The following is a 20,614-nucleotide window of genomic DNA, read 5'->3' on the forward strand; positions in this document are numbered from 1 at the left end:
GCTTTTCACATTTATTATCTCATTTAATCCTTAAAATAATTGTATGGGAATAGGTAAAATTATTATCTTTATTTTCCAACTGAGAAAATTGAAGTTTAGAGAAGTTAACTCCACAGACACGCAATTAAACTATCATAGGGCCAGGAGTCAAACCTTGTTCTGACAAAATCTCATTCATGCCTTTCTATTTAACAAATCAAACTCCCAATTGGAGAGACAAAACTCAGTCAACTGGAATGTTGATATTATATTTTATAGACAGGCTTTGGTTTTCTCTATTTCATAAGAAAGTAGATTTTTCAATCCTTTACTATTAACAAGCTATTCTCAAACTCATTCTGTGGTTTCCACTCAACACTGAAACATACTTACCAAGGAGACCAGGCTAATAATACTTATATCAAAACTAACATTCTGGATGGCATATGCCAATGGCTTAGGGTCCATACCGGGAAAGGTCAGTAACCAGGCAGAAACATACATGATTGGAGCAGACACAAATGTGCTTATTACCATCCCCGAAGTTACCTGCAAAAATGAAGTCAAATTGAGATGTCACAATGTCACTTAAACAATTACCTTAGATAGTAAATACCCGCAACACACTAAAACATTCTAAAATAAAAACAAGTCAGTAAAAACACCATGGAATCCAGGCCTGTAGTCTAAACCTTACTCCTCCTCCTGAGAGTCCTTACAAGAAACCACAGGTAAGTTGCCCTGTCTCCTTCTGCAATCTGTGCTCAAGCAATATTTACATATAACTAATATTAAAAATTCCACTGTTGATTATGTTCTAGGTTCTAGAAAGTACACCCTTTGGTTGACCTAATTAAAAATATGAACAGTTTCCTTCCGTACTATTCATAAAATTTAGGGAAAGAAATCACAAAAAGAAAAATTACCAAACATTTTACAGATTAAATAATAGAACTGACCTTCATTAAATAATTTAATTTCTTCATACTATATTCAGAAATTCTTTAATAATATAGATAGTATGAACTTACAAACTGTTAATAATTTGGTGGTAATTGATTTTTGCTATTTGCTGCTATTGATTATGTGGTATTTTACATCTGGTGGTTGAATTATCAATGAAAGCTTTTTCCTCAAAATTTCAAAAGTTACAGTCCTGTAAATAACTTTCAGACTTAAATACAGGTACAAAATCAAAATACTTGGGCTGGGGATTTAGCTCAGTGGCACCACACCTGCCTGGTAAGTGCAAGGTCTTGAGTTTGATTCCTGGTACCAAAAAACAAAACAAAACAAAACAAAAATCAAAATACTTAAAACTTAAAAAAAAAAAACCATGATGAATAAAGATAAGATTAAATAACTGTTGTTACATAATGGTACATAATACCTCTTTATTTACAACAAGGTTGCTTAGAGTCTCAAATTCTCATAGAAAGAATGTTACTTTCTGTGTTTAAAATTTTCACTTTTCTATTAACCACAGAACAGTCAAACTTAGAAAGTAGTGTATACGCACAATCTCTACTTCCATGTTGAACTGTGTGGCAAAGATAGCCACTCCTGGTGCTACAGGAAAGACACCATACAAAAATGCATAGTTTGATAAGCTTGTATGGTTCACTACACTGTCATCCTTGTCCAAGAGTTCCACCATTTCTCTGCACAGAAGTGGCAGCACCAGGCTGAAGAAAGAAAAAATGCATAATTTACTTGACATCAAAACATGCTTGTCACATTCTCCCTTAATATGTGGAATTTTGAAAGATGACATGAAAGAAGGGAGACTATTATTAGATAAGAGGAAGGGAATAAAGGAGAGGGAAAGAAGGGTGTAAAGGAGGTTAATGGGGGATGGATAGAATCAAAATATATGCATTGAAACCCAACTTTTTGTAAAATTAATAATAAAAGGAAAAAAGATATAATGTATATGAAAGAGCATAAGCATTATAAGTCAGTATTATAATGGTAAAGTCCTTTTCTCCTGTATTATTATATAACCAACTATTTAAAGTAAACAAGAAAAAAAATCCTTGTCCCTAAACAGTAGCTTGCTCTAGTGAGCTCAGCATTAGGTTATTTTTCTGTTCTTGCTCAGAAGCTGTATGTATTTGTAGGCATTGTGGACATTTTGGTGAAATAACCAAGAGTTTAGCTTGGAGCATTTAAAGTGTAACAATATTCTGGAAATAGCTCAAATATCAGAGAGTATCAGGGGGAAATAGGTTTGTTTTGTTTGACAAATATTTTTCTTGCAAAAAACAGCCAAAGATGGTGGTGCGTGCCTGCATTTCCAGCACTCCTTCCAGGCTGAAGCAGGAAGATTGCGAGTTCAACTCTGAGAGACCCTGCCTCAAAATTAAAAAGCAGGGCTAAATTGATAATTTGAAATAGGAAGAAAAGGTCCAAAGGGGTAGGGGAAGTGGGAGGGGAAGGGGAAAGGAAAGAAGGGAAAGGAAAAATTATGAGAAAAGGACAAAATGGAAACAAAGTCTTTGTAAATAGGGAAGGGTGCATAGGGAATGGGGAAAATATAAGAACCAAGATACATCATGTACAGGTACAAGCACCCAATGATATACCTAAAATGTACCAATAAAAGAATTTAAGGAAAAAATAAAAAAATAAAAAAAAATATAATCAATCAATCAATCAGTCAATAAAAAGCAGGGCTGCAGATGTAGTTCAGTGCAAAGGCCCTGAGTTTAATAGCCAGTGCTGCTAAAAAAAAAAAAAAAAAAAGGTAAAAGTTGTAATTATAGCTGTTTTCTTGCTTCCTCTATTGGTTCACTGAAGTGTTGAGAGAAAACAAGCTTCTTAAAGAACTTCTTTAAGAAAACTAAACACTTTAAAATTTTTACTTTGATTCAAGATTTAATAACAATATGGCTGAAGAAAATTCTAAAAACCAGTAGAAAAATAGGTATCTTATACTTTGTTCTTTATCGTAAGTAAAAAAAAAAAGGTTTAGCAAAGGGAACTGGAACAACAAAGGTGGAACAGAAAATTAGTGAAACCCAGATCCAGTTAAGAGCCAACTATTAGACAAATTATTCAAGATTCCACAGAAAAAGCACAACACCAGTGCAGACCTAATGCAGCTTTCCTTTGAAACTATCCAGATTGTGCAGATACCTCCTCACAGCAGCACCTACAGATGCCCTGGGGTGGGGGCAACAAGTACTCCTATATGTACATTTTTCATTTAAAAAAGAACTAAATGGCCCAGCGGAGGTGCACGCTTGTAATCCCAGCACTTGGGAGGCTGAGGCAGGAGGGTCACTGTGCGTTCAAGGCCAGCCTGAACTACATAGTGAATTCAAGGCCAGTGCGAACTACATAGTGAGACTGTCTCAAAACAAACAAACAAAAAAAGCCCAACAAACTCTAAAAACTAAATTAAATATCTGATAAGAAACAAAGGCTGAAAAAAAATTTGAATAACTAATTCTACTTATAAGTTGAAGTTCATAATACCATTATTGTTAGAACTATATTACCTTGGCAATAGTAATTAGTATTTTGTTTCTGACGAATATAACAGCACCACAATTTTCAGAACTCATATATTTATTTATTTTGGAAATATAAATAGATATACTATTGCATATGATTCCATAAATTGACCTATAAAAGAGCTGGATTAATACTGCAGTAAAATTATGTCACTTACACTAAGAAGTATATCCTCAGGGCTAAGGAGCCAAGTAACCTGTAAAACTATTAACTAAGGAGCTATAAAGAACTTTTGGACAGGTTAGGATCAGATGTCTAATAACATTCATATTGACTTACCTATAGGAAGTTCAACCAAAGGCAAAATTGCAAAATATTTTCCCCAAATCCATGAAAAAAAGTTTATATTAAAAAGCATTTTTCTCAAGTATTTCCCTTTTGAACACTACTCATTCAGAGTAGCTCTTTTTTTCCCCTTTTGCCACCTTCACATAAATCTTTTATTTTTAAAAAAGTATTTTTCTCATATGACCAAGATGTTTTTGACTAAGTTTTAAATGGATTTAAATATGCTGGAAAATTTGCTGCAAAATTCCTTTAAAATATGATCTGAGACATTAGGAGATACTCAAGAAACTGTATAAAAGTTAGGTAAAAAGAGAAAAAAAGTGAAGGGAAACTGATGGCCTTTATCCTCTGATGGTAAAATGAAATAATTTATATGGAAAAGATTTTCTGCAATCCATCAACATCCCATTTTCCTATAAATCACAACTAACCTATAAGGAAGGTCTAATATTCAAACTCTTGCAGATACACTACATGAGTTGGCTAAATGAGGTTTCTACAAACTACAATTCCCGTGTTAATCAAAACTTACAGTTTAGCTGTGATGAGAAGAATTAGTACGACAAACGCTGACTTCTTCAGTCTCTTTATTTTTCCTACCATTGTAAGACCAAGATAAAACAGGGCTGATCCAGAAAAAGAATTTCCAAGTCCATCGAGAAAATTTTCCATATATACAGGCACCTTTTTATCAAGAATAAAATTGAAGGCAATACCAATGAAGACCATAAATACTATTGGGTTCTGTAAGACACGCAGAAATCCAAGTCCCACAATTTTTATCTTGTTTTGAGAAGCATTTTGAGTGTCTTTCCACTTCTGGATTTCACAGAAGATAAACCCTATAGGGTTTAACATCATAAGAGATATTGGTGCCACCAAATATATGTACTGAAGATATTCTGGGTATGTAGTTTGATATAAAGCTTCAACTGCAAAACAAAAATATTGATTTTAAAATAATTATATAAATATATAAATATGTACACAACATTTTCTATGCTTAATTATAACATGCTGCAAATTAATGTAAATAGTATCAAATATCCACATTAGCCTAGTTGTGGAAAAGTAAATTTTAGCAATAAAGCTAGAAAGGAAGAAAAATTTACTATAGAAAATATCTACTTTATAAAACAACAATCAACTCTAAAATTATTTGTAGTAAAAGCTAAATAATTTTTACTACCCAGGGGCTGTGATTAGTCCCCCAAAAGGGGCAGAGTTTCAAAGTTCAGAGTTTTCAAAGTAAAATATCTGGTAATGATCTAAATTTTAAAGTAGTAATAGCAGCAAGAGGGATGTTTGTACCCATGGAGGAGCAGCTTCATGGGAATGGTAAGGCAGATGTCAGATGACAGAGGGAGGACTGAGGAGAGAGGATAAACAAGGACCTAAGAGTGAGCACTGGAGAGATGGAGCCCACACTGTATAGGAAAGAAGCAAAGGTGGAAGAGGAATGACAGAAAGTAAGAAGGTCAGAGACTGGAGATCCCTGTGAAGTCCTAGAATTAAGTGCAGTTGGAAGTTTGGAGTAAGTCAGATAGTGAATTGTTGAGTTTAATATTTCCCAGATGGCTAGGTCTAGGATGTGGCCATAGGAGTCATGGCTGGAAGGAAGTAAATACATCATGGGAAATGAAGAGGCCAAGGAATCAAGAGGGCAGAGAATTTGATGGGTAGTTCCCGAGGATGCTGAGAGCAAACAAGAGAATGGTAAAATTGGAAATAAATATGACAAGAGAGCTGGACATTAAAGTCTTTGATGAACAAGGGGAAATGTCTAGAAGATGACAGCAATGAGGATCACCAGACTAGTCAGAAGGTATGAATTTCAAAGTAGTTGTTAACACCAGAGCAGAGAGTAAGGGCCTAGCAGTGGAACAAGGTAGCTATGAGGACAAAGTTTGCTGTCCCACCTTCTTTTGCTTATGTAGTATCTAGGATATGGGAAAAGGAGTAACTTCCGTTTGATAGGGATGAAAGGGAGTGGTTATATACAGTGAAGACTAGAAACATTGCTAAAGAAATAGGCATAGAAAATTGAGTTCTAGGAAATGCTTGGTAGGGGAATAGAATAGAATCTCGTAAATGTATATTTAACTATTGCAAATTCAAATACACCTTCTTGGGAAAAGAGAAGCCTCATTTTCTTTCTCACATACCATGTTCCCAAGAATAAACTAATTACTTCACATGTTGACTGAGGAATAACAATGCTCAAGAAAAAAAAGCAGGCTGTGTTAGATGAGAAACGGTCCAACACAAAGTATGTGTGCTGTGGTTTGTGGGTGACTTAAGAGATTTTTTTTTTGTGAATATACATGATGACTCTAGAATCAAGCCACTCACTGCATAAGACATTTCCTTGGAAGAAGATAAGTGGGTTGGGTCAAACTTCTAGAAGTCACCTGGAAGAAGTAAGGGTTGGTAGACTGGTCTGGGGCTGATCAGGGCAACCTAGAGATGGGGATTAAACAATTCAGTTTCCAGGCACATTTTTTGGCAATGGGTTCCAAAATTATCCAATCTAAAGCACTTAATCTGAAGCTGAGATAAAAAGATTAAAAAATGAAGAGACACAATCACAAGGAGAGATGCAATCATGTGAAAAAAAGAGTAAAGATTAAGCTTCTCAACTTACGTTAAGATAGAGTGACACAGGTAGGAAAATATATTTGCTTACCTACTCAGGATACGTAAGTTCAGACAGGAACATGACTGTTAAAGTTATGTAATTAGATTATATAATCTTTAGAAGTTCACCTTGATCTCAATTAAAACTCACTTTTAAAAAGATTTAATTTTTTTTCCAGCTAAGCACATGCAGAAGTCTATAATATCTCCTAATGGGAGGTTAAAACATATTTGATTACATAAAATTTCATAAATTCCTTTCACTGATTTCTAAGTTAAATATCCTAGCTTTATAGTTCTTAGTGGTTTTCTTTGATATTTCATAAGGTTTCACATTCTAAGTGAAACGCAGCACTTTTGATAACTATTCTTATATAGCTACACTTCTCATTAGATGGTCCATCTCAAAGAGAAAGGTAGTCTATACCTGATCAGCACTCAATTTGTAAATAGAGTGTGTATTTTGGAAATATCTTGAGTTTTCAGTCTGATTACTAAAGATATTTGATTTAGCAGTCAAAATACAGGGCAAAGGTGTTTCCTTTGACAACTCACAGCTATACTTCCATAATCTACTCAAAGCCTCTTCTATTCTTTTTTCTGGAAATTTACTTTCCCAGCACATAATCATTACATAATGAATTCTGCTCCCCCCCCCCTTTTCTGGTACCAGGATGGACCTCAGGACCTTGTGCTTAAGGGGCAGCACTGCGCTGCTGAACTATTTCCCTGGCCTGAATTCTGATTGTTTTAAGAGCTTAAGGTCCTGGCATGGTGGCACATGCCTGTAATCCCAGCACTGAGGGAGCCTGAGGCAGGAAGATTGCAAATTTGAGTCCCACCTAGGCAATTTAGCAAGATTCTGTCTCAAAAAAAAAAAAAAAAAGAAAAAGAAAATGGCTGGGGCTGTAGGTCAGTGGTAGAGCCCCTGGGTTCAATCTCTAGCACTGCAAAATAGCTAGCTAGTTAGATTAAAAAATTAAAATTAAATTAAAAGCAGGGCCGGGGATTTAGCTCAGTGGTTTTGCCGCCTGCTGCGCAAGCACAAGGACCCGAGTTCAATTCCCAGTACCAAAAAAAAAAAAATTAAATTAAAAGCTTAATGCAAATTTGAGCAACAGTTTTTATTACCTACAGCTGGCCAGTCATCAAATACAGTAGTACACCCTTATTCTTTGTTTTTGTTTACTGCAGGATCAGTTACACAAGGTCAATAGTAAGAGTGAATATAGTAAGCTATTTTGAAAGAAAAAGAAAAACATATGCCCATAAATTTGATTACAGTACATTGTTATTCTATTATTATTTTACTGTGCCTAATTTATAAATTAAACTTTATCTTCACTATATAGGTATGTACAGATAAAGCAGCACATTCAGGGTTCAATACTAGCAATGGTTTTAGGGTTCTATTGGAGGCCTTGGGACACATTCCCAGCACATAAAGGGCATGGTTGCACCTACTTTCTTCTTTTGCAGGAATTTTTAAATTGTCTCCTCTTGATTTCTACTACTATTAGTCTCAAAATTAGATTACTTAATATGTTTACTAACATATTTTTTGAGTTTTCCCAATTATTCTCTTCATCCATTTTGTTCACTGCTAACAAATTGTAATACCAAAAGTAAAAAATCAAAAGTTAACATTTTCTCTCAGTTCTCACTGCCCACAGGAGTAGCTACAAAATCTTTTTTATTGGCATGCACAGCCCTGTCTCCAGAACTGGTCTCTTGTTTATCTACATCATCTCTTACTATTCCGTGAAGTAAAGGTCCCATCAGCCAGTTTAGTATCATAGTTACACCAAACACCATGTTCATAATTACTAGCTCTACATGCTGATCACACCATTACCTTCTAACTTCTTGAAATCTTTCCTTTCTTACCTGAATCTTGCCTGCTATTTAAGGCCAATCTCTTGCAGTACTTCTATGGACTGCCACGGTACTTTGTTCCATATTAGTGCCACCTTGACAAACCCTAAGTTCCTTGAAGGCATCATTTTTCTTTTGAAGCAAACCCTTTATTGGTACATTTTAGATATACATAATGATAACATTCAGCATAGGGAATTTGTATCTGTGCATGATATATCTTGCTTTTTCCCCACACCCCACTTGGCCCCCCCTTCCCTCCCCTTATTTACAAAAGCTTTGTTTCTTTTTCTTCTATTCTTTTTTTTCCTTGTCCCATCCTTTGCTCCTCCTCCTCCCTTGTTCCCCTTCTCTTCTGAACGTTTTCTTCCCATTTGAAGGCATCATTTTATAACCAGCCTCAAGCACAGTGTTGAGCGAATCTGAAATATTTACTGAATGGAATTAACACATCAGTGAATGCCAAAGGTCTCAGATGTGGTAAAATGATATTTTGTTAACACACAGCATTTTATATCTAATTATCAATCAATTTTTAAAGATTCACTTTTAAAAAATTAATTTTATTTTATCCCATTTCCCCCTCAAGCCCCCTCCTCTCCCTATGTACAAAAGCTTTGTTTCCATTTTTTCCTTCTATTTTCACTTTTCTTGTCCCTTTCTTCCTCCCTCCCTCCTCCCTTGTTCCCCTTCCCATGCAAACACTTTAAAGATTCATTTTTAACTTCATTGCTTTTAAAATTAATCAATTTACATTTAATTGACAAAATTATATATTTATCATGTACATGCTGCTCTGAAATATCTACACAGTGTAGAATGGCTAAATTCAGCTAATAACATACGTATTTCCTCACATACTTATTTTTTTGTGATGAGAATACTTATAATCTACTATTAGCAATTTTCAAGAATACAATATATTGGTAATTGTAGTCACCATGTTGTACAATAGATCTTTTGAACTTATTCCTCCCAACTGAAAATTTGTATCTTTTTAAACTTTTTGCATATTCTCAATATTTATAAAGCAGCTTACAATTGGGGTCTTTTAACTCAGTGGAACAAATCCACTAAGGCAAAAGAAGTATCCTCTAGTGGGAGGGCTAATAATTGTGATTAAATAAATACTTGTTAAATTACAAGAATAGGGCTCAACATGGGAAATTTAGTCTATTTCTGCCATTCATTTGCATAATTACTTAACATTACATCTTTATAAATTGGCAGTGCTTTTCTTTTGTCATCAAAGATTTTTTCAATTTTGAAATGAAAATACATGACCACAGTGACCTATAGCAACTAAAATTAGATTTATAATCATTACATCAACTATTAAGTTCTAATTAATTAATGCCTATAAATAAGGCTCTTGGAGGGAGGGGGAATCCCATCATGAGGAGTTATTATATAGCTTTGAAGAACTAAGATAAAATTAGCCACCCACTGTGGCTCCTATTTTGATTCCTGCAGGGTTTCAATCTCTAGTAAATAACACAAAGACTCCGACAAGATCATTCTATTATTTAATGGCATATAGTTAAATGCTTCATTTCCTTTCTGTTTACAGCTCAAGCACTAGAGCATAATTATGATTAGTCAGGGTACTTATGCTATCAGCATTGTTTGAAGAATAAATTATAGGACTAACTATGCCCTATTAGTATCTTTTAATGATAGAGGCAGGGAACCATTGTGATTTGCTGAAATCAACATTCCAGCTAGGTAGATTCTTGGTTTCTTCTTGCACTTGGATTTTTTAAAGTACCTTTGAAAAGAAGTGTTCTTAAAAATAGTAATTGGTTTGTTTTTTTTTTGGTACCAGGGATTGAACTCGGGACCTTGCCCTTGCGAGGCAGGCGGCGGAACCACTGAGCTAAATCCCTGGCCCCAGTAATCTTTTTTTAAAGTCTGTAATAATAGTGTACTATTCTGTCACTTGAGTAAAGATAAATTACTTTAATGTAGTTTTATAGATTATAATTGTCATAGTATACCGAAGAAACATGGCTGTCCTTTTCTTTCTTAAAATATCTGCCTTTTCCTTGCCAGCATTTCCGGAGTCACTTGTAAACTGACAGATGTGAAATAAATCCTATCTTACAGAGGACATTTCTTATAATCCACAATCGAGGCTCCTCTGTGAACAAGAGAATGGGAATTCCTGGGAGGGGCTACAGAACAAACAGAAAGAGCGCCTCTTGGGAGACAGTCTTTCTGTTCACCCTGTGCCAGGCCAGAAGGCAGATGGGCGGAGACTGCAATAAAAAATAACCTCACCAGGGAGCAGACACACAGCCGTGCTGTTTTGTGCCACACCTTTCAATCAGCGGGCCTATGAGAAAGCTGCCTATATTACTGATTTTTAGTAAAGTTGCAGGCTGCAACCTAATGTTATAAGTTATTATTTGTGGATAAAAACAAGAAAATTATGACTCAAAATTGGCAAACACACTCATCAGGGAAATCCGAGTAGCATACTGCTAGGAACATGATCGTTACCAGATTCACTGACATATCGTGGGACATAAGAAAAGCAGTGATGAAAATGGCTGATTACATTTTTTATTTGGAAACTGCCTTAATATGAAAAGTAATTAACTCATCTAATAGGTTTTTTCCACTATTGCTTATTTTATGGAATGGTTTTAGTATACTATAAGGACAAAAATTTTGATTCTGTGTGAAACTATTACGAGTGGTTGATCTCCTAAGATTAATTTGGCATGTTATATAACTGTGTGGCATAAAAGAGTGCCCAGGATTTAGAACCAGAAAACCTAGGTTTGGATCTCAGTCACTTGTTAGCTGTGTGACCTGAGGTAAAACAATCTTTGTAAGCCTGTCTGTTGTTGGAAAATGAGAATAATGATCCTGCCCTATTCAAAAAGCCTAAGAAAGTACTCTGTAAACTATAAAGTTACAAATGTTAGCTCTATTTAGCAGATAAGCTTACTAATGAATGACAGCATGAAACTACATACTTGCAGTTCATGTCTGAAGATACAGCAGTATTTATTACATATTTAACACGATGGTCCTAACTCACTCTTAAAGTCCTTATGTCACAAATACACTGACCAATCTTACATTATTAATTTTTCTGAGAAAATGGACACATTAAATCCTTTCTCTTTTACTTCCTAACATCTTTCATTTTAAAATTAAGTAACCTTAAAGAACACTTATCTAGTTTCTTACTATTTATAGTTCAGATATCTAAGAGCTTAGTTTTTTTTCCGCTAAGCTTTTTGCTTTACTCATAGTTATTTGATTTCTTTGGTATCTTTCTACTCTGGTAAGCAAGACAGAGGAAGGTCAAAGGAGGAAAAAGGTGAAAAGTATACTTCACTAGAATCTTTTTGATGTCAGTGGTGAAATAAGTTGGGAGTGGGAGAAGTTAAAACTACTGGAAAAGAAACTTGAAAGTTAATGACAGATTTCAATTGTACACTTTAACATTCCATGTAAGTCTCTGCTCAGAAGACATATAATCAGAGAAATCTTAACTCGCCAACCTACCTCAAATACCATTTCCTCATTCCTGCCCCTCTACACTATTTATTTGTACGGCTCTTGTCAGCACCTGGTATGATTTTTTTTTTTACCACCTGGTATGATTTTAATATTATTACTTATTTCCCATTGCAATGTTAATTCAGTATGTGCAAGAACTTCATTACAGGTATATTCCCAACAGCTGCCACATTCACTAGTATTTAACAATTCTCTCTGAATGAATGAATAAACAAACCCAGAGTAGTCAGGTCTTCACATTATGATACATGATCAAAGTGTACAAAACTTGAATTTTAAAACTATAAAGAAATAGGCCCAGGGATTTAGCTCAGTGGTTTCGCCGCCTGCTGCACAAGCGCAAAGGACCTGAGTTCCATCCCCAGTAGCAAAAAATAAAAAAATAAAAAATAGTTACTAGTATACACTTTCTTGGTGAAAGTGTTCTGAAAAATAAGTGTCAAGATATTCCAACATCCTAAGTTTGTATGTTTACTGTTTTATCAGGAAAACATGTACAAAAAACCATAAAATTAGGCTGCTTAAAGGGCTGGAAAGGTAAAAATGTCCTTATCATTTTTGTTCTTAGGAATTTAAGTTCAAAATACATTGAAATTTTGAATAACAAGCTCAGAAACAATTTTTAATGTAAAATAATACATATTCTAGATGATAAGAAAAATAAAAGAGAGGAAAATCACTCATGAAGTCCGATTGCTAACATTTAATAATGACTATTTTTATATGTACATAGCTTGTACTTTTTCATATAATTTAAATCAGAATCTGATCCCTTCTGGAAATTAAATTTCTTCATATGTTATTGAGGAGAAATAAAATACTTTTTGCAAGATTTCACAAAGGTAACTAGGATATGAATACTTGTTTTAGGTAGATGTTTGAAGGATCCCTAATCTCTGAAGTTGAAGACATATTAAGAAAAACAAAGAAGAAAGGTTTCTTACAATAATAATAATCTGCCATTAAGAGATGCTTAGATAAATAAAAGCTTGTATTTGTTACCTTCTAAAATACTTCAATTTTTTAAATACTTGAAAAATAACAAATAACTTACCTATGGGGTATCCCAATGCAAAGTCATTACTCTGAGTAGCAAAAATAGGGAACAGTCCAGCTTTGCTAAATCGACTATCAGGACTGGCAACCAATAAGGTTAATATACAGACAATGAAAAATACAGAAGCTTTGCCAATTAAGATGCTATACAGGAAAGCCCAATCCACATTGGAGAAATTAAGTACCACCATGTTTTTGAATAATAGAGCTGGAAGTGCAAATCTGGAGACAAAGTTTCCCAGTCCTTTGGCCTGTGTTGATGTTATGACATTGGCCCTTCCTGCTATGTAGCCACAAAGGACTATGCCAAAGCATTCTAATAAGGCTGGGAAAAGCCTTGTTATTGACATTGAAGGTGAGTCCTTAGTGGAATTAAATCCATGCGTTACTGTTGTGGAAAAAGTCTCAGTCATATTGACTGCAGTGGTTGAGTTCTTTACAGATAAGTTAGAAAAAGAAGCCATTTTCTCTTTCTTCAACTCCAACTGGATCTCTGGAAAGAGAAGAAAAGAAGATTGAATGTGTTAAGAAGAGTTCTAGTTGAACCACTGCAAATCTAGACTTATTTACTTATTAAATGGCAAAATAAAGATACATACTTTCTTCAACTACCACTAGAGGAAAATGTAATGGAAAAAAAAATGTGTGTGTGGGGGGGGTTGCCAACAATAGTCTCTTTACTCACAAAGGCAGGCCAGCTCAAAATATTTGTGTTGCTATTTTACATTCAGTATGAGATGTGAGTAAAACTAGATCCAGAAATAGTGCAGCCGCAGTGATGCCCTATGTTCTCTCCAGTGACCCACAATTAAGCTCCATCTAGCGGATAAGAGCATGGGGCCCACAAGGTCTCTGCTGAATGCTTACTGCATCTAGATTCTCTGGAAAGATGTTCTCAGGATACATCAGAGTCACTCTGGAACCAGGGCATCCCTTCCACCCTGTGATCATACTTGAGTATAAGGAAAAACAATACAGTAAAGTATCACTTATTAAATTTGAAATAACTAACTTTTCTATGCCTTACTTCATTTGTGAAATGGCAATAGTGGTACTTACCTCATAGAAACTTGAGGTTATTCAAGTAAAGTCCTTAGAATTACATCAGCACACAGTGATCACTTATCCAAAGCTAAATGCAACCTTTGATAGTTTGACAAAGAGAACACAATAGCATTCTACCAACCTACTCTTAGTTCCTTTCAGACAAGCACACGCAATGGCCTGATAGTCCTTTTATGCCACAGGGACTTTGCACATGCAGTTCACTCTAAAATGTTCCTTACCCACCCATCTGCCACCTTCTACACAATAACTATTCATCCTCTTAACCACATAGTTCAGTCATTTTATCAGGTAAGGCTTCTTGAATCCCTTAGCCAGGCTCAAATAGAATCAAAATAGCCACTATTTCTCAATTTGTAATTATACTATGCATTAGAGTGACTATTTGATTTATATCTGTCTCCATCACTAGACTTTAAATGTCACAGAAGTAACAATTCTGTACATTTTTGCTTACTGTTGTGTCCCTAACATTTAGCATAATACTTGGCAAACAGTAGATGCTGAAAAAAAAAATTTAATGAATCACTTAAATAATAACTTGCACTTAACTAGCCTTTCATAGATGAATGTTTTCTTCAGGTATTATCTAGTTCGTGGACAATTATTCCCCCTGAATAATATTCTAAAATTTTCACTATGGCAACAGGTCGAAGAGTACAAAATGTGTCCTAAAATGTTCTAAAGATATTCATAAACTGTTAAAGAACACAAAATATGTTGTAAAATGTTCTAAAGATGTTCAGAAAATGCTAAAGCAAGGAACAAATTCTGTATGTTAATGATGACAGTAATTATCAGATTCCCTTCTCATTGATGAACCTGAGCTTTAAGCAACTCTGAAACTAATCAGCTTTTTTTCTCTCTCTTTTTTAAAAATTCTTGGCGCAGGGGGTGGGAGGGTGAATCAGCTTTTATTAGTAATTTGAAATTCATATGTGACAATTGCCAATTTCTAAGTAATTATTCTTGGTTTACCATCTAAGTGGTTTTATCTAAGGTAGAACATTAAAAATGTTCATTCTTCCTGAAACCTACAATGCCCTGGTTATGTTCTCAAAACACCCACATCACATTAAAAAGACTCAAATGGCTGGCCACAGATACAGGGAGGCATGTAAGAGTCTTCTCTATGCTCCTGATCTAAACCAAACCACTTAAAAACCTTACATGTAATCTGGATTAGGACAAGTATTTTTTTTTAATCAGGATTAGATAGGAGTGGCTACTATAAATAAAACCTACAATACTCACATACTTGAAGCTTACCAAATAAGCATCAAATTATATCCTGGGAAAGCTTCTAGTTGGTACTAATACCTATACCCGAAGAAGCTGGTAAACAATTAAACAAAGGTGTTAAACATTTGGAGCCCTTAGGAAATGTGGCTTTGGAAAGGCAGTGGTAAAGGTGTAAACTGGGTATAGTGGTGCACACCTATAATTCCTGCATTTGGGAGGCTGAGGCAGGAGGATTGCTGTGGAGTTCAAGGCCAGCCTGGACTGCATAGACCATCTCCAAAAAAAGTGATAAACTAGTCTAGCCTTCTGATGTCTTTTTAACCAACAGCTTATTCAATTAGTAATGTCAGTGAAGAGAGTAACAGATTCTGGGCCTTAATGCTTATCAACTCCTTGGGTTAGTTTATTGTGCTGTTTCCTCAGCTGTAAAATTAGAATAGAAATCTCATTACACTGGGAGGCTGAGGCAGGAGGGTCAAAAGTTTTATTTCAGCCAGGGCAACTTAGAAATTTAGTGAGATCTTATCTCAGAAAAAGCAAAGTCGGCCAGGGATGTAGCTCAGTGGTGCCGCACCTGCCTGGCAAGTGCAAGGTCCTGAGTTCGATCCTGGGGTATGTGTGTCGGGGTGGGGGGGTGGGGGGGTGGAGCAGGGTAAGGTGGGGCTGGGGATGTAGCTCAGTACAGAGATCCTAGGATTCAAGCCAGTCATAGTGGTTCGAGGCTGAGGCAGGAGGATCACCAAGAGTTCAAGGCCAGCTTGTAATTATGCAGTGAGACTCTGTCTCAAAAAACTAAAACCCAAACCAAAACAAAACACAGGTCCTGGGATTCAATCACCCAGTACTACAAAGCAAACAAACAAAACAACAAAAACACCCTTACAGGGAGATTGTGTGGATAGGATATGCATAGCATATCACAAATAAGCCTTCAAGAAATAGTAGCAATTGCTATTAGAAGCTGTAGTTCTAATAATGATAAGAATGGTAACAGTAAATAAAATCCATTGTCTTCCCACTAAAATAGAGGGACAAGATGTGTTACAAAGTTATCCATATTTGGTTTATAACAAACAACAGGAGTTGATTTTAATTTAGTTGGCCCCAAAATAGTTTTTTTTTTTTTGGATCGAACTCAGGACCTTGCGCTTGCAAAGCAGACAGCGGAACTACTGAGCTAAATCCCTGGCCCCCCAAAATAGTTGTTAACAGGGAAAGGACAGTTCTTTTCTCCAGGTGATGGTCAAATAGCTGTAGTAATACCCAGGTTTAACTTTCTTTCTTCTTTTTTTTTTATACCAGGGATCGAACTCCGGACCTTGCACTTGCCAGGCAGGCGCTGTGCCACTGAGCTACATCCCTGGCCCAGGTTTAACTTTCAATTAATTGAAAACCGTAAGAAAAACTCTGAAAAGTAATCTGCTCCTTCCTAAGAGGTATCTTTTAATGCTTTTCAGTTTTATGAAAGAAACAACTGCTAATTGAAAGTCAAAATCATCAAAACAAAACTTACAACTTTTACCTCATCCTAGTCTATTTTAAACACACACAAAAATGCTTGTTAAAGCATATTTTCAAATGAACAGGAAGCACGGCAGGGAAGTTAAAAAAATTATATCCAATTTTCATCTTTAAAAATCAGGCTTGATACAGAACAATCTGACCCGTCACAGTAAAAACCGTTCACCGGGGCAGGGACTGGAGAAATGATATATTATAAAAACCATGTCTGGCCACTTCACACTGGGCTAAGATCCTATCAACAAACCACTGACATAAACAACTGCTATTAAGTGAAAATGGGAGGGTGATAACTTTAAAGAAAAATGTTAAATTCTTAGACTGTCTGTTGCTCACAACACCATCTTTTTCACTTATCCCGTGGGAAAAGCCTAATGCAGCGAGACACTACGAAAGCACTCTTCAGCCTCAACAGTCCCCATTCATCCACTCCCACCTGCGCGCTGGGAAACTTGCGTCCTCCCCAGGGACCCGCGGTGGAGAGCGCCCAGCACTGCCTTCTTCCCTGTCTACAGAGGCAGACTTTGGTCTTCTGAGATAAGTAAGGTGCAGATCGCCCCTTAAAGAAATGGATCGCCGGGAGCGGCTGCCACCTGACGCCTGGGAAGGCAGCCGTACAACTGGGAAAGGCAACCTGGGATGAGGGGGAAAGGTCCACTCGGCTTCGTGGGCACGACGGTCACAACATCAGTCACGTAACTCACAGGCTCCAAAAAGGGCCGGGGGGAAACTGGGCGCAACGGTCCAGGTACCTGAGCAGAAGCCCGCGGGAGGGGCAGATGCCGAGGCCACCACGGGGTGAAGCGAAGAGCTCGGAGTTGACAGGTGGACGCACGTGCAGCGAGGAGCTGCCCCTGGGGTGACAGTCCTGGCCCCAGCGCGCCGAGCCTCCCAGGTGCTCCCCGAGTCCCGAAGGCGGGCGCCGCGGGCAGAGGCGGCGGCGGCGCAGGGCTCGGAGGGCGCCAGCGGGACCGGAGGGCAGGGGCGCCGGTGCCCGCCGGGCAGAGAGGGGACCGGTAGGTCCGCGCCCCGGGGGCCTAGCTCATCTGCCTTCTCGGCAGCCCTGGGCAGCGAGGAGAAAGAAGGGAGTGAGTGCTCACCTAGGGCTGAGCTGAGGGGAAATCACCGTCATCTCCCGCCCCAGCCCTCTCAACGGAGCGCGGTGGGGCGCCGGCTGCAGCTGCCCAGTCACGTTCCGAGAAAGGGGGGGAGTAAAGCCGCTGCGGCCCTGTCAGCTCCTCCCCCGCGGGCCCGCCCCTCCCCGCCTCCAAGGCCCGCCCCCAACTTCAACCTGCTCATCCCCGTCCCCATCCTCGGGCCCGCCCCTAGCTTGAGTCAGCCCGGCACAGCCCCTTTCCGGCCCTCAGGCCCCATCCCCAGCCTGGAGTGACACAGCCCGCGCCCCGCCCTATATCTCCGCCCCCAGCCTGCAGCCTTAAGGGCACTCCTTGCCCCTCCCCGCCTCCAGGCCCCGCCCCAGGGCTCCCAGCTGCCGGGCCGCGAGCTTCCAGCTGCGGGACTTCCGGCCCCCTTTCTCGCAAGATGGCGTCCGCTGCAGGGACCTACCAGTCTTGCTTTCCTCTCGCTCTGTTCAGGCATATCCTTGGCTCTGCTTTCTGACCAATCTCAGCCTCATGTGATACACCAATTTCTCTCTTGGTTAGCCTAGGCTTTTCATAACAGAGTATAAAACCAAGGACTTAGAACAAGGACTGGATCTAAATCCTTTCCCAAAGCAGTGTGATCTTGACCTTCCGACCTTCCTGAGTTAAAAGCGATTAAAATGTAAAGCTATAGCCCTGCGCTCGGTTTAGAATGAGGCCATGGTCGGTGACTGCTAGTATTTCTCTAAGGAAACTATGGGCATATCCCTCAGTGTACTTTAAATGGATAGTGGAAAACTTCCAGTTTCTTGAGGTGAAAGTGCCCTAGATATAGTGCTGCACTGTGGAGAACACCTTGGAATAAGATGGAATTGTATAACCCTAAGTGTGCTGCAACCCCAAAGTGTGCTGTGACTTTAAGAGTGCTGTAACCTAAGTATAACACAATAATGAGTGATGTGTAATCATAAGATATGAAAGTAATGAAAGTAGAACCTTAAGTGGTATGGAACTGATAAGGGCGTACCCCCGAAAATTGGGCAGAGTATGCCCCAAGCTGGACAGTGTGATAAGTCTGAACCAATACCACGAACGCCCAGCTAGAATAGTATAAAAGGAGCTGAAGACCCCAAGCAAATCGACGATCCGTCCCACCAACCAGTCGACCAGTCAATCTGATGATCTGACTACCGACCGAGACATCTGCACTCCTGATCCCGCTGGGAGGAGCATCGCCGCCGACCAGACGAGACCAGAGGACGAGGCAAGCGGAGAGGCGGATAGCCTAGCGCTGACTCGACGCCCTTCGTCTACGGATTGGACCCTCTGACCCTGCGGGAGGAAACGTCGCACTCCCATTAAGGACTTGCGCAGTACAGGTACAGGGACGTGGTAATTGGCAGACTTAATATTGTGTGGTAATTGTATTGAAATGAATTAGGATAATATAAGATAAGTGTGTGAATTGCCATCCCAGTCCGAGTCCTCTTTACCCACGGTAACTGCTTGCGACATGCACTTTGAAAACTGCAGAAGCTCAGTAATTGAATTAGCCTTTTGAAATGAAAAGGGCTTCAATTTTTAAAATATCTAATCTCACTTAATATTGCCACAACCGTTAATTTTTTAAAAAACGGTTTGCATCTTTAACTTCGGGTTTTCAGCTTCAGTGTCTTCTTATCGTCTTGGAAGTTTCAGGGCAAAGATAAACTACATAGCTTACTAAGAAAAGTCACAAGCTAAGGGGAAGCTAAAGGATGTGAAACTTAGCAAGAGAAAATGAACAAAATTGAAACTATAGAAAAGGAACACATCCTGCACTTGTGGTCTTTTTTTGTTTATTCTTTGACTTTGCCCTCCTTCCCTCCCCCTTTCCCTGCCCCTGTACTGGAGCTTGAATCCAGAACCTTCCACAATGCTACATTTGCACCCCTTAAATTTCTTTTCTTTTTCTTTAGATAAGGTCTTGCTAAGTTGCCCAGGCTGGCCTAAAACTTGCAGTCCTCTTGTCTTAGCTGCTGGAGTATGGGGGATTACAGGCATGTCCCAGCACATCCAGTTTGTCTTCTTCACTTTTAGCTGCTGCCTTTGTTTTCCTTGAACCTACTCAAAAAAAAAAAAAAAAAATCTGAATATCTGTTATCAAAAAACTAAAAAGGTTTGTTTAGGAAATATTAAGATTAATGGAGTAAATACTAAGCTTTGATTATTAGTGAATTGCTGGAAGATAAACCTAGAAAGGTAAGTTAGGGTCAAACTGTAGGAAGTTCCTGAGGTTGGTTTTAGAGTTTGAACCTTATCCTTTGATCACTGTAAAGCCATTACTCTGCCCCTCCCCATAGGACCATGTCATAATGATCACACTACTTTTGGAAGTGTGATCTGGAAGCTTTCCCAGGAATAACTGAAAGAGACTGAAGGTAAGAGCAACAGTATGGTGCCAGGCATGGTAGTGCATGCCTGGAATCCTAGCCCTTAGGAGGCTGAGGCAAGAGGATTTAGAGTCAGAAGCCAGCCTGGGCTACATAGCTAGTTCAAGGCCAGCCATACAGAGATTCACCTCCAAAAAAAAAAAAAAAGTATGGTGACTTTGGGAAGAACAAGACCTAAGGAAATGTAGACCTCCGGGATGATGGCAATGAAAAGAATGGAATAGGTTGGAGAGATATTACAAAAAAAGAACTGATGAGATTCAATTACTGGTAAAGCCAAAAAAGAGGAAGGAGTTAATCAATCTATATGTGTTTCCTCACTGCAGTAAAGAAAAGCAATTGGAGAGCTTCTAATACCAT

The 20,614-nt window shown here is 38.1% G+C and overlaps 1 protein-coding gene and 1 long non-coding RNA gene across 5 annotated transcripts in view; one reads left to right on the forward strand and one right to left on the reverse strand.

The window, feature by feature from the left end:
- Positions 1-17,983, reverse strand: part of Gpr155 (G protein-coupled receptor 155) — a 43,499-nt gene extending 25,516 nt beyond the window's left edge. Inside the window, exons 1-5 of one of the 2 annotated variants that reach the window (XM_013076986.3) lie at positions 17,820-17,983; positions 12,890-13,384; positions 4,319-4,718; positions 1,499-1,664; positions 373-528 (exon numbers count right to left, since the gene is read on the reverse strand). In XM_013076986.3, coding sequence (XP_012932440.1) covers positions 373-528; positions 1,499-1,664; positions 4,319-4,718; positions 12,890-13,355 — 1,188 coding nt within the window. In that variant the 5' untranslated portion in view covers positions 13,356-13,384; positions 17,820-17,983. Of the gene's footprint in view, positions 1-372; positions 529-1,498; positions 1,665-4,318; positions 4,719-12,889; positions 13,385-17,471 lie in introns of both variants that reach the window. The other variant, XM_004857699.3, reaches the window with a different exon arrangement.
- A 28-nt stretch (positions 17,984-18,011) lies between these two features.
- LOC101715499 (uncharacterized) overlaps positions 18,012-20,614 on the forward strand; it is a 139,045-nt gene continuing 136,442 nt past the window's right edge. For all 3 annotated transcript variants that reach the window (XR_015447139.1, XR_015447140.1, XR_205766.4), the window contains exon 1: positions 18,012-19,201. This is a non-coding gene — a long non-coding RNA (uncharacterized LOC101715499). The remainder of the gene's footprint in view (positions 19,202-20,614) is intronic.

The sequence above is a fragment of the Heterocephalus glaber genome, unplaced genomic scaffold (assembly GCF_053883595.1).
Source record: "Heterocephalus glaber isolate CG9 unplaced genomic scaffold, H.glaber_assembly_v1.0 deba00000347, whole genome shotgun sequence".
NCBI lineage: Eukaryota > Metazoa > Chordata > Mammalia > Rodentia > Bathyergidae > Heterocephalus > Heterocephalus glaber.